Below are 13,510 nucleotides of genomic sequence, written 5' to 3' on the forward strand. Positions count from 1 at the left end.
TTACGTCCGCTCCTATCCTCGTTACTCCTGACGTCACTAGACAATTCATTGTCGAGGTTGACGCTTCAGAGGTAGGCGTGGGAGCCATTCTATCCCAGCGCTTCCAGTCTGACGATAAGGTTCATCCTTGCGCTTATTTTTCTCATCGCCTGTCGCCATCTGAGCGCAACTATGATGTGGGTAACCGTGAACTGCTCGCCATCCGCTTAGCCCTAGGCGAATGGCGACAGTGGTTGGAGGGGGCGACCGTTCCTTTTGTCGTTTGGACAGACCATAAGAACCTTGAGTACATCCGTTCTGCCAAACGACTTAATGCCCGTCAAGCTCGTTGGGCGTTGTTTTTCGCTCGTTTCGAGTTTGTGATTTCTTACCGTCCGGGTAGCAAGAACACCAAGCCTGATGCCTTATCCCGTCTGTTTAGTTCTTCTGTGGCTTCTACTGATCCCGAGGGGATTCTTCCTTATGGGCGTGTTGTCGGGTTAACAGTCTGGGGAATTGAAAGACAGGTTAAGCAAGCACTCACGCACACTGCGCCGCCGCGCGCTTGTCCTAGTAACCTCCTTTTCGTTCCTGTTTCCACTCGTCTGGCTGTTCTTCAGTGGGCTCACTCTGCCAAGTTAGCTGGTCATCCCGGTGTTCGAGGCACTCTTGCGTCTATTCGCCAGCGCTTTTGGTGGCCGACTCAGGAGCGTGACACGCGCCGTTTCGTGGCTGCTTGTTCGGACTGCGCGCAGACTAAGTCGGGTAACTCTCCTCCTGCCGGTCGTCTCAGACCGCTCCCCATTCCTTCTCGACCATGGTCTCACATCGCCCTAGACTTCATTACCGGTCTGCCTTTGTCTGCGGGGAAGACTGTGATTCTTACGGTTGTCGATAGGTTCTCTAAGGCGGCACATTTCATTCCCCTCGCTAAACTTCCTTCCGCTAAGGAGACGGCACAAATCATTATCGAGAATGTATTCAGAATTCATGGCCTCCCGTTAGACGCCGTTTCAGACAGAGGCCCGCAATTCACGTCACAGTTTTGGAGGGAGTTCTGTCGTTTGATTGGTGCGTCCGTCAGTCTCTCTTCCGGGTTTCAGCCCCAGTCTAACGGTCAAGCAGAGAGGGCCAATCAGACGATTGGTCGCATACTACGCAGCCTTTCTTTCAGAAACCCTGCGTCTTGGGCAGAACAGCTCCCTGGGCAGAATACGCTCACAATTCGCTTCCTTCGTCTGCTACCGGGTTATCTCCGTTTCAGAGTAGTCTGGGTTACCAGCCTCCTCTGTTCTCATCCCAGCTTGCCGAGTCCAGCGTTCCCTCCGCTCAAGCGTTTGTCCAACGTTGTGAGCGCACCTGGAGGAGGGTGAGGTCTGCACTTTGCCGTTACAGGGCACAGACTGTGAGAGCCGCCAATAAACGCAGGATTAAGAGTCCAAGGTATTGTTGCGGCCAGAGAGTGTGGCTTTCCACTCGCAACCTTCCTCTTACGACAGCTTTTCGTAAGTTGACTCCGCGGTTCATTGGTCCGTTCCGTGTCTCCCAGGTCGTCAATCCTGTCGCTGTGCGACTGCTTCTTCCGCGACATCTTCGTCGCGTCCATCCTGTCTTCCATGTCTCCTGTGTCAAGCCCTTTCTTCGCACCCCCGTTCGTCTTCCCTCCCCCCCCGTCCTTGTCGAGAGCGCACCTATTTACAAGGTACATAAGATCATGGACATGCGTTCTCGGGGACGGGGTCACCAATACTTAGTGGATTGGGAGGGTTACGGTCCTGAGGAGAGGAGTTGGGTCCCGTCTCGGGACGTGCTGGACCGTTCACTCATTGATGATTTCCTCCGTTGCCGCCAGGATTCCTCCTCGAGTGCGCCAGGAGGCGCTCGGTGAGTGGGGGGGTACTGTCATGTTTTGTCATTTATTATCTTGTCTTGTCCCTGTGCTTCCCATTCTATTCGTTTCCCTCTGCTGGTCTTATTAGGTTCTTTCCCTCTTTCTATCCCTCTCTCTCCCCCTCCCTCTCTCACTCTCTCGCTCTCTCTTCTCTCTATCGTTCCGTTCCTGCTCCCAGCTGTTCCTATTCCCCTAATCAATCATTTAGTCTTCCCACACCTGTTCCCGAACCTTTCCCCTGATTAGAGTCCCTATTTCTTCCTTTGTGTTCCGTTCCTGTCCTGTCGGTTCCTTGTCTAGAATTCACCGTGCTGTGTTTGTGTATCGCCCTGTCGTGTCGTGTTTTCCTCAGATGCTGCGTGGTGAGCAGGTGTCTGAGTCTGTCTGGTTCAAGTGCCTTCCCGAGGCAACCTGCTGTTCACCTGCTGTTCAAGATCGAGTCTCCAGTTTGTCCTCGTCATTTCGAGTGAAAGTTGTGTTTTTTGTTTGTATTTACTTTACTGGATTAAAGACTCTGTTTTCGCCAAGTCGCTTTTGGGTCCTCTTTCACCTGCATGACACTTGGCCTTCGTTATCCAATTATACAGAAAGAACGGGAGAAATGTAGGCCTCAACTTAATCAACCAGCCAATCATCTACCACAACACCTTCCCCCTAACCCTACATGTCTTGTGCACACCGCAAGTTCCTGCCTCCATTTTGAACCACGCTTCACAGTCGTGTGATTCACTCAAATTAAATGATGACACATACTATACTTATTAAGGTCAATCTCATTAAGGCCAACTTTGAAGCAACTTTGAAGCGTTGATGTCCCAGGCTTATATGCACTGTGCACAATAGCCTGGGGACGAGGTTACATTCCACATTACCTTGCTCAGTTGGGCCATGACTTCCCACAGCAAGCTGTGGAGCACTGACAGCTCCCTGCCCAGGTCGATGTAGCCCTCGAAGCCCCCGGCGTTGCTCCCCGTGTCCATGTTGGAGATCTCGTACAGGAATTGCTGCATGGAGCCCCACTCCATCTCCAAAAACTCATTCATGAAACACATGTGATCCTCTTTGCCACTAAACCTGAGGGGAGAAAAGACAGCAGTGTGGAGGGAGCATATAGAGAGAGTAGGGGGAAGGAAGAGAGACACGGGGACAGAGAGAAAGAAATCCCCACAGACAGTGAAAGATTGAGGGAGAAAGGGACAAGATACAGTGCCTTCGGACAGTATTCAGACCCCTTTATTTTTTCCACATTTTGTTAGGCTACAGCCTTATTCTAAAATGGATTAAATCGTTTTTTTCTTCATCCCTCTACACACAATACCCCATAATGACAAAGCAAAAATGGGTTTTTAGAAATGTTTGCTAATTTATGAAGAAAACCCCCCTGGAAATATCACATTGACATAAGTATTCAGACTCATACACAGTACTTTTTTGGAGCACCTTTGGCATCGATTACAGCCTCGATTACGGCAACGATTACAGCCTCAAGACTCCTGTGTTGTCTTGGCTGCATGCTTAGGGTTGCTGTCCTGTTGGATGGCCCAGTCTGAGGTCCTGAGTGTTCGTTCTGGAGCAGGTTTTCATCAAGGATGTCTCTGTACTTTGCTCCGTTCATCTTTGCCTCGATTCTGAGTAGTCCACTAGTCCCTACCTCTGAAGAACATCCCCACAAAATGATGCTGCGACCACCATGCTTCCCGTGACAGCAGACGCGTTACCAGACGTGACACTTGGCATACAGGCCAAAGGGTTCAATCTTGGTTTCATCAGACCAGAGAATCTTGTTTCTTATTGTCTGAGAGTCTTTAGGGGGCTTTTGGCAAACTCCATGTGGGCTGAGGAGTGGCTTCCGTCTAGCCACTCTACCATAAAGGCCTGAGTGGTGGAGTGCTGCAGAGATGGTTGTCCTTCTGGAAGGTTCTCCCATCTCCACAGAGTAACTGAAGAGCTCTATCAGAGTGACCATCGGGTTCTTGGTCACCTGCCTGACAAGGCCCTTCTTCCCTGAATTGCAGTTTGGCCGGGCGACCAGCTATAGGAAGAGTCTTTGTGTTTTCCATTTAAGAATGATGTGTGTCCTTGGAGATCTTCAATGCTGCAGAAATGTTTTGGTTCCTTCCCCAGACCTGTACCTCGACACAATCCTGTCTCTGAGCTCTATGGACAATTCCTTCGACCTCATGGCTTGGTTTTTGCTCTGACATGCACTGTTAACTGTGGGACCTTATATAGACAGGTGTGTGCCTTTCCAAATCATGTCCAATCAATTTAATATACCACAGGTTGTAGAAACATCTCAAGGATGATCAACGGAAACAGGATGCACCTGACCTCAATTATGTGTCTCATAGCTAAGGGTCTGAATACTTATGTAAATAAGGTATGTCTGTTTTTTACTTTCAATACATTTGCAATTTTTTAAATTGTATTTTTGTTTTGTCATTATGGGGTATTGTGTGTAGATTTGCTGCCTTTTTAAAATATATTTTAGAATATGGCTGTAATGTAACAAAATATGGAAAAAGTCAAGGGGTCTGAATACTTTCCGAAGGCACTGTATATAGTATCGAGTACAGAGAAATAGAGATAAGGGGGTATGGAGGGATAACAAGAGAGGGGAGAGAGACAGTGTGAAAATGTAAAGAATGAAAGAGCAGGTGAGGAGATGGAAGTATACAGTACAAAACACAGGTGATGGTGAGGGGGAGAATTGTTTTATTCATACTTTAACCTTGTCTACAATGTGACAAGAACATCACAAAAACAAATCATTTCTGTGCAGACAGACTTCTCCACCCTCTGAACATTTGTGCGATTAAAACCTGTTTCTGTCACTTTTGTGCACAATCATCTTGTTTGTGGACAATCATGTTGGATGAATTCTTCATTCCCCATCCACAAAGGAAAACAATATTTGGTAATACTTTACTTCATGCTGACTGATATAATGTATTATGATGCAGTTATAATGCATAGTAAGATTTAAGCAAGGCATAAGCATGTATGACCCCATTGTAATGTTGTGGAAATGAATGTATTGCTTCCTGGAAGAGTAACTAGTCGAGGACATAGATAATGACTTATCAAGGCTTGATTGGTAGTGGACATACTGAATAAATTGGGGAAAGGCAGATTATTTTGTACAGTACAGGTGAGGGGTGGCTAAATGTGAGTGAAGGCTAAAATAAAGGTTAATAAATGTTAAAAGAAAGGAAAGGCTATGTGGGAGTAAATTGTACATAGGAGGAAAGGCAAAAAAAATAAAGTTACTGGTAAATGTTAATGGCTGAATGTGAGGGAAGGCTAAAATAAACACAATGATAAAAATAAAGGGAAGGCTGCATGGGAGGGAAGGTAGTGACTGACTTGGAGAAGCTGGCCAGGTTCTGCACCACCTTGGCGATGAGGGTAAGAGTGCGGGATGTCCGCTCTCCGGGGTACTCCTGGGTGAGGTTAAAGAGAGAGGGCGACATGATGGCGGGACACAGGAAGCGTAGAAAGAGGGAGGAGCTGATGAGGCGGTCTGCGATGTCCTCCCTTCCCCGTTCGGCACACCTGACCCTCCAAGAGGCAAAGACATCCTTCAGCTCCCGTGGAAACACACTAGAATGAAAGGGTAGGACAGAAGGACAGAAATGTACTTGATTTTCCATTGCAAATGTTGTTGTTTTTTTTTGGGGGGGGGGGCAAACACCCCACCACACTTGAAAGGATGCTATGTCACTGACACATTTGTACAATGACAGAGTTCATGTGAAATAAGTTCTGACCAATGAGAGTTGACAATCTTGCAGAGTGCCAGCTCGCAGCACATGCGGAGGTTGGCTTGGTGGTCGGCGAGGACAGACGGTGGAGTGCGCATGGGATCCACTTCACAATTCTCCTCTGACTCGTATAATGCTCGAATGAATTCCCCTGTCAATGAAACAATGGTTCATTAATATAATAAGTATTTGATCGATTTCAAATAATATTTGAAACCATTTCTGGATTTGATCATTTCAGGTAATTTTCCACAGGTATTGGTATACAATGAAATAATCTTTACCTATGGCATCTTTGAGGTACCGGTGCCCTATCAATTTGAGGTACTCCTCTATGGCTTTAGTAGCAAGGGTGTTCTCTCGAAAGATCAGATGCTCTCTGTCCATGAATCTATCCACCTCGCACATCGCCATGTCCGAAAGGAAGTCCTGAAAAAAGAACATGCTCCTCAAACAAACAACACAAACACATTTGACAGCAGACACATTTACAAAACATTTTGAAAGGGGTTTCTCTCCAACAGGAGTGCTTGGCCACACCTGCTGTAGTGCCTTCCTTCCTACCTTGGCCTTGCCTGTGCTCTGGAGAATGTGCACCAGTGCGAACGCCACCTCCTCTTTGCTTTTGACACTGAGCAGAGGCTCCAGCACGGCACACAGCGTACGGTAGTTATTGGTGATGTACTCAGCAAACTCCTTGTACAGCTCCATGGGCAGGATACTCATGGTCTGGTAACGGGACTTGAGGCGGATTGAGGCATTGATGACCTTGCCACCGCCTACACCGCCACCCTTAGCCAAAGCACTAGGCTGGATCACCGGGTACCACTGCTCCACAAACTGCCTGCCTGTGATGCTCGATATGGGGATAGTGACCAGGCCGAGGTACGTGCTCTTCTCCTAGGTTAGAGAACAGAATGGAGAATAGAATAGAAAGGAATATTTGAGTAACTCTGCAAACACAAAGATAGACAAAGAGAAATACAACCACCATAGAGAGAAACGCACACACCTTGCGTCTCTTTTTGTCTGTCTCCTTGTAAAGGTGCAGGCGTAGGCTGCGAATGGCAGGCAAGTTGTTGAACTCAAAGTGCTCGCCCCAGAAGACAGTGTCCGTACGCGGCTTGCTAGTGGTGCGTGCGTACAGCATGTCATCCAGACACAGCTCACAATAGTACCGCTTCTTAGGCGGAAGGTCCCTGGCCTCAATGATCCACAGCTTAAGCACATTGTCCACCCTTCGACTGTTGTCCTAAAATGGCAGCATTGGAGACAGAGCGAGAGAGGTGAAGACTGCTGAAACTAATGGAGATGATCTTACAATATTTATGCCAAAAAGGCATTTTGAGTGTGGACTGCAAGCAGGGTCCTCTCTATTTGTTTACCTTGTTTGGCTTGATAGCTCTCTGTAGGTTCTCAATCCATTTGTCTCTCTCAGCGGCCGAGCGGCAGGCAAAGCATTTCGTCCCTGAATTGGTGGTCACCTGCAGTCAAACAGACCCATAGAAGTGAATTCATCAATTATATTGTTTGTTGCTTGTTAGTGTGTGACAGTTGATCAATTGTTATGACCTTGACCCATCAACTGGGAAGACACAGCTGTAATAACTGTTTCAGATGTAATATCAGGAGAGATACTATCCTCTATCCTTCTGGCAGCAGTGCACACACCTCAAAGCAGTACTCCTGGCCCAATATGCTGGAGTGGACAGGTTTGATGACAGCATCTTCATCCAGCGTGAGGTCCAGAGCCTCCGCTGCACTGCTAGGGGAGAGCAGGGACTCGTGAGAGTGGGACTCCTTGAAGCTCTGCATTAGACGGGTCCTAAAGAGAGATAGAGAGAGAAGGTGTGTTTAGGGTAACAGTGCTTTGAAACAAGCACTCCTAAATATAATTTGCCACAAGAAGTAACCACTGTTACAATATATTGTACATATTGGAAAACACCAGGCAAAAAAAAACTGAAAAGAAAAGGAGTATAAAATAAAACATTACAGAGTATAGAATAAGGACCACAAGTGTACGTCACACATGCAAACTTTTGGGAAAGTGTTAGCTACCTCTCCTGATCTGCACTACGGAAACGGGGTAGAATCATGTGGCGGAAGCTGCTGGTTCGATCCAGTTTGGGCTGGCTCTTTGCCCTCTTGATGGAGCCCTTCAACTTTCGACTGAGGAAGCTCTATTAGGGACAGCAGACGAGACACAGGTGGGGATGTCCATTCCATAAATAATGGAATCATTAAACCCTTCTACAAAATAGATGCTATCTGCAAAATCAGTGCTAGCACGTGTCCATGTTATTGTTGTTGGTGATGATGGTGTTATTATTCTTTTTATTTCACCTTTATTTAACCAGGTAGGCTAGTTGAGAACAAGTTCTCATTTGTAACTGCGACCTGGCCAAGATAAAGCATAGCAATTCGACACATACAACAACAAGAGTTACACATGGAATAAAGTTATGGTACTGATGGCCACTGGAGGAGGCTATTGGGCTACAGATAAAGCAACAATGTCCATTCAATAATGTTGTTTCAGTGGGCATCGCTGATTCAGTCACTAAGATGGATGGTGTAAGCCTTTTTGAAGACTCGAAAACTCAATTGGTAGGAGTACTGTTCAGAGGTTGAACTGGTGTACTTTTAATTTGGAATCTGTAAATTAGTACCATTACTATTTGCAAAGGTGTAAAGTACTTAATTAAGTAAAAATACTTTCAAGTACTACTTAAGTAGTTTTTTTGAGGTATCTGTACTTTACTTTACTACTTATATTGTTGACAACTTTTACTTCACTACATTCCTAAAAAATGTACTCCATACATTTTCTCTGAAACCCAAAAGTACTTCTTACATTTTGAATGCTCAGCAGGACTGGAAAATTGTCAAGAGACCATCCCTGGTCATCCTTACTGCCTCTGATCTGGCAGACTCAAGGAACACAAATGCTTTGTTTGTAAATTATGTCTGAGTGTTGGAGTGTGTCCCTGGTTCTCAGTAAAAAAAAAATGCTGCCATCTGGATTGCTTAATATAAGGAATTTGATTTGATTTCTACTTTTGCTTTTGATACTTAAGTATATTTTAGCAATTAGATTGACTTTTGATACATAAGAATACTTCAAACCAAATACTTTCAGACTTTTACTCAAGTAGTATTTTACTGGGTGACTTTTACTTTTACTTGAGTCATTTTCCATTAAGGTATCTTTACTTTAACTCAAGTATTTATTTATTTTATTTTATTTGACCTTTATTTAACTAGGCAAGTCAGTTAAGAACAAATTCTTAATTTCAATGATGGCCTAGGAACAGTGGGTATGACAATTGGGTACTTGTTCCACCACTGACTGTTAGCCTACTACCTATTACTATTATTGATTCTACTCAGTACAAAAGAGATGAGGGAGAATAATGCTAGAGAGCAGGGAGTGAAGCTAATATGGGTGGATAGAACTTTACTGTAAGGCCTGGATTAAGTGGAAATGACAGGTAATGTAGCATGTTCCAGTACTTACTTGTTGTCTGAAGGGTTGTGGGGGGGCAGTGGGAGGGGTTTCCATGCTTGGCTGTCTCGCAGTGGCAATGCTCTTCCTGCGAGCTCGAGTGTGCTCTGTGAGAGAGAAGGAACCCAAGAACCTTAAGTCCAGTCTGAAACTGTAACTTAATATCTACTCTGACCATGGGAAAAATTGCAAGAATAGTCTAAACAAAAAAAATACAAACACAAACAAAACTTTTGTTCTGAGAAGTTGAAAATACTGTAGCATGATTTTCACTACCATTCTATATCTCCAGGTGAGCCAGTGCATGGTAGTGCCTGTTTGTTTTGCTCATCAGTTGGGTGCATATTTTGTCTGGGCCATGTTCAGCAGGCAAATGTTGTGGAATGTTGCAGATTTAACAGTCAAGAATTGAGCTGATGTTGCTACTAATTCTAAATGTCAGAGAGGCATGTTTGTTCTATGTACTATCTGAACATTTTCTGTGCTTATTTCGCATACATCACGCCTATGGCCTGGCCCCCTCCTTCATTCCCTAGTCGTGCCAACGGTTTGAAGGGGTGCGGTCAAGATAAACAATGAAGAAATCACAAGTACAGACAGCTACACAATGAAGAAATGCTAGCCATATGTCCACATCATATATGTCTACATTCAGAAGCAGATACGAAAGTAGGCCACCAGCCAAATGACGTGAAAATGGAAAATAACCACCAACTGGAGGGCAGACTATATGAAAGTACTCCTTGGCGTATGGGCAGATGAGAATTATCCCCTGCGTCAACACTTTTGTGCCCCCCCTCTCCATCGAGCCAAGCGACTGAGGGAGCTTCAGTTGGCTAGCCAACTGGGGGGGATACCTATATAATCATATGATCAATTATATATGAATAGCACTCCCTCTACTCTACTTATATACAACCTATAACATAAGGTCATCGACTTTGTTGTTTAAAGCATTGGTAAATTAAATATCTCAAACCACCCCAACAAGATGGTTGCCAGACTGTAAACAAACAGGCAATTTTCTACCAAATCAATTCCTATGGTTACACCCACACCCCCTTTATTTCCCCCTTAATATCGGACAGTCAATATCTGACATTTTCCTCAGTTTCACAGTAGAGCAATGGTAACCTTCTGAATACTTAAGGCACTATAAATACTCACTCTCCTTCTCATCTGTTCTTCTCTCCCACGCACTCTTTTACATAATTCCAGTGGTGTACACCCTTCTCATCTCGTCTTTTTCTCTCTGTCATCCTCCCCTCTCCTCTGTACCCTCTCTTTTCTCTTCTTTTTCTTTTCATCCTGCTGCCTAACAAATTTCCCCTGCTAGTCATTTCTCTAAGAAGGGCTACGCATTTTAATGTGAGTTGATACATATCAATCAATTAAGTAATAATAACAGACCCTAAAAGCAATCCCTTACTGTAAACTGTAATTTTCATCGAAAAAAGCCTATGCTGTATTGGAAACATTGTGCAATATGAGGTAGAGGTAGATTATCACAAAAATATAATAGTCTCTGCTGGAATTTGAATCTGGATTGGCTATCCCCGGCCTCAGATCAATTTAAGATGTATGCATTGATTTTAATCTGACTTAATTGATCTCAAAACCCACACAGTTAAATGTGAAAAACATTATTTGATTTAATTCTTACTAATAACCCCCATAAATACTTGTCTAGTGGAGTATTCTCATATGATCTCAGTGATTACTGTCCCATAGTATGCATTAGAGATACGAATGAGCAAAATCCTATTTTCTGCTCAAGATTACGTGTTCTACTCTGATGTAGCCACTGTCTCCTGTATACCTGACCCTAAGTTGGCTCTAGAAAATGTCTCCTCGATATTTATTCCTCTGGCAGACAAACACGCACCTTTTAAACAAAGATAGATCCGATTTCTTCTGAGTGATCAGAGCTCATTCAGATGAGATATCAGGCCTGGGCCAAAGCATGGAAAACTGACTGTGTAGTAGACTGGCAACCTTTCAGACATTTAATAGATGTATTATCTCGATTAAGAAAGCTAAATCAAGCTACTTTTTAAGCTCCAACTCTGACTCTGCTGGTGATCATTCAAAATGTTGGAAAACAGCAAATGCACTGAAGCGTATAAATTCCTCTTCTTCCCTGCCTAAGCAAGTTCTGTCTGACTCTGGCATCATAACTGAGAAGAATGGGATAAGTGATTATTTTAATTGTCATTCTATCTCGGCAGGCTTTTTATTTGAGGGAAAAGGTGGTGTAGTTGACCCTGGTCAGTAAATCAACTGCTCTTCCCTCTGCCAGCCTCTAGCTGACTCGACGGTTAACCTGTCAACTTCTAGTTAATCTTTGTTTTCATTTCAACAATTAACTATTTGTGATGTGCTACATGCCTTGCTTTAGATTGAGGAGGAAAAATCCACTACAGCTGATAAACTTGATCAATTTTGATGCATCTCTCTGTTCCCCTGGCTGCGAAATGATTAACCCATATTGTTTACCTGACAATCATATCTGGTACTATCCCCAAGGTTTGGAAGGTGGCCCATGTACTCCCACTTCACAAAGTTGGTGACCCTTGTCACCCTTGACCCTTGTGACCTAAATAATGAACTTTCTTGCATAGCTAAAATATTCTCGTTGAAGATCTTTCTTATCTTTGAAATGTATTCTAAATGTACATCAGTCAGGTTTAATACCAGGTCAGATCCACATTAAAGCACTATCTCTGCTGCATAGTTGTAAATTATGTGCTTAACTGTGTGGATAAAAGGCTGTCCTCTTCATTGACCTGTCAAAGGCTTTCGATACTGATCGATACTGTTGATCACTCTCTGCTAATTTCATCAATTAGCCTAGACCAGGCTGCATGCAACTGGTTTAAAAATTACTTGACAGATAGAACTCTATGTACGGTGCATTGGGAAAGTATTCAGACCCTTTGACTTTTTTCATATTTTGTTACGTTACAGCCTTATTCTAAAATGTATTACATCGTTTTTTCCCTCATCAATCTACACACAATACCCCATAATGACAAAGCAAAACGTTTTTTAAAGACATTTTTGCTTGTCTCATTTAAAAAAATATATATATCACATTTCGTATGCAGACCCTTTACTCAGCACTTTGTTGAAGCACCTTTAACAAGTCTTATTGGGTATGACGCACACCTGTATTTGGGGAGTTTCTCCCATTCTTCTCTACATATCCTCTCAAGTTCTGTCAGGTAGGATGGGGAACATCGCTGCACAGCTATTTTCAGGTCTCTCCAGAGATGTTTGATCGGGTTCAAGTCCGGGTTCTGGCTGGGCCACTCAAGGACATTCAGAGACTTGTCCCGAAGCCACTCCTGCATTGTCTTGGCTGTGTGCTTAGGGTAGTTGTCATGTTGGAAGTTGAACCTTCACCCCAATCTGAGGTCCTGAGTGCTCTGGTAGCAGGTTTTCATCAAGGATTTCTCTGTACCTTGCTCTGTTCATCTTTGCCTTGATTCTGAATAGTCCACTAGTCCCTGCCGCTGAAAAACATCCCCACAGCATGCTGCCACCACCATACTTCACCGTAGGGATGGTGCCAGGTTTCCTCCAGATGTGACGCTTCTCATGGTCTGAGTCCTTTAGGTGCCTTTTGGCAAACATCAATGGCAAACACCAAGATAGCTGTCATGTGCATTTTAATGTGGAATGGCTTCCGTCTGGAGTGCTGCAGAGTTGGGAAAACCTTCCAGGAAAACAACCATCTCCAAAAAGGAACTCTGGAGCTCTGTCAGAGTGACCATCGGGTTCTTGGTCACTCTGACTGGAGCCCTTCTCCCTCGATAGCTCAGTTTGGCCGGGCAGACAGAAATAGGAAGAGTCTTGGTGGTTCCAAACTTCTTCCATTTTCGTTTTTGTAACAGTATTTTTTATTGGAATTTCACAATTTTCACCTATATTAAGAGATACAACAGAGACAAAGCAACAACAAAAAACATGTTCTAGGTCATTTAGATAAGGTTCCCATACTTTGTAGAACTGATCTGTTTTAGAATGCAATGTACATGTCAGATATTCCAGAGGCACCCATTCAAATAGTATCTTATGCCAATCTTTAATAGAAGGAACCTTATCACTCATCCACTGTAAAATGATGTTTTTCCTCGATGTGAAGGTAAGGATGTTGTAAAGCCTCCTCTTACCCACAGAAGTAACATGCCTACTAGGGAGACCTAACAATAAAGAAACTGGGTCCAATTCTAGATCAACCCCTAGGATCTTTTCAATTTCTTGCAGAACACCAGACCAGTATCTTTGCATTTTGGTACATGACCATAAACAATGTGTTAGGGTGCCTGTATCAGTTTTACATTTAAGACACTGAGGAGAAGAGGA

At 44.1% G+C, this 13,510-nt stretch overlaps 1 protein-coding gene across 3 annotated transcripts in view; it reads right to left on the bottom strand.

The window, feature by feature from the left end:
* LOC124043416 (ras/Rap GTPase-activating protein SynGAP-like) overlaps nucleotides 1–13,510 on the bottom strand; it is a 117,838-nt gene that overhangs the window by 22,123 nt on the left and 82,205 nt on the right. For all 3 annotated transcript variants that reach the window (XM_046362008.1, XM_046362007.1, XM_046362009.1), the window contains 10 exons: nucleotides 9,155–9,249; nucleotides 7,696–7,817; nucleotides 7,306–7,459; nucleotides 7,020–7,118; nucleotides 6,647–6,886; nucleotides 6,199–6,534; nucleotides 5,919–6,063; nucleotides 5,641–5,785; nucleotides 5,237–5,473; nucleotides 2,743–2,944 (listed from right to left, as the gene is read on the bottom strand). In XM_046362008.1, coding sequence (XP_046217964.1) covers nucleotides 2,743–2,944; nucleotides 5,237–5,473; nucleotides 5,641–5,785; nucleotides 5,919–6,063; nucleotides 6,199–6,534; nucleotides 6,647–6,886; nucleotides 7,020–7,118; nucleotides 7,306–7,459; nucleotides 7,696–7,817; nucleotides 9,155–9,249 — 1,775 coding nt within the window. The remainder of the gene's footprint in view (nucleotides 1–2,742; nucleotides 2,945–5,236; nucleotides 5,474–5,640; nucleotides 5,786–5,918; nucleotides 6,064–6,198; nucleotides 6,535–6,646; nucleotides 6,887–7,019; nucleotides 7,119–7,305; nucleotides 7,460–7,695; nucleotides 7,818–9,154; nucleotides 9,250–13,510) is intronic.

Source organism: Oncorhynchus gorbuscha, linkage group LG09, assembly GCF_021184085.1.
Source record: "Oncorhynchus gorbuscha isolate QuinsamMale2020 ecotype Even-year linkage group LG09, OgorEven_v1.0, whole genome shotgun sequence".
NCBI lineage: Eukaryota > Metazoa > Chordata > Actinopteri > Salmoniformes > Salmonidae > Oncorhynchus > Oncorhynchus gorbuscha.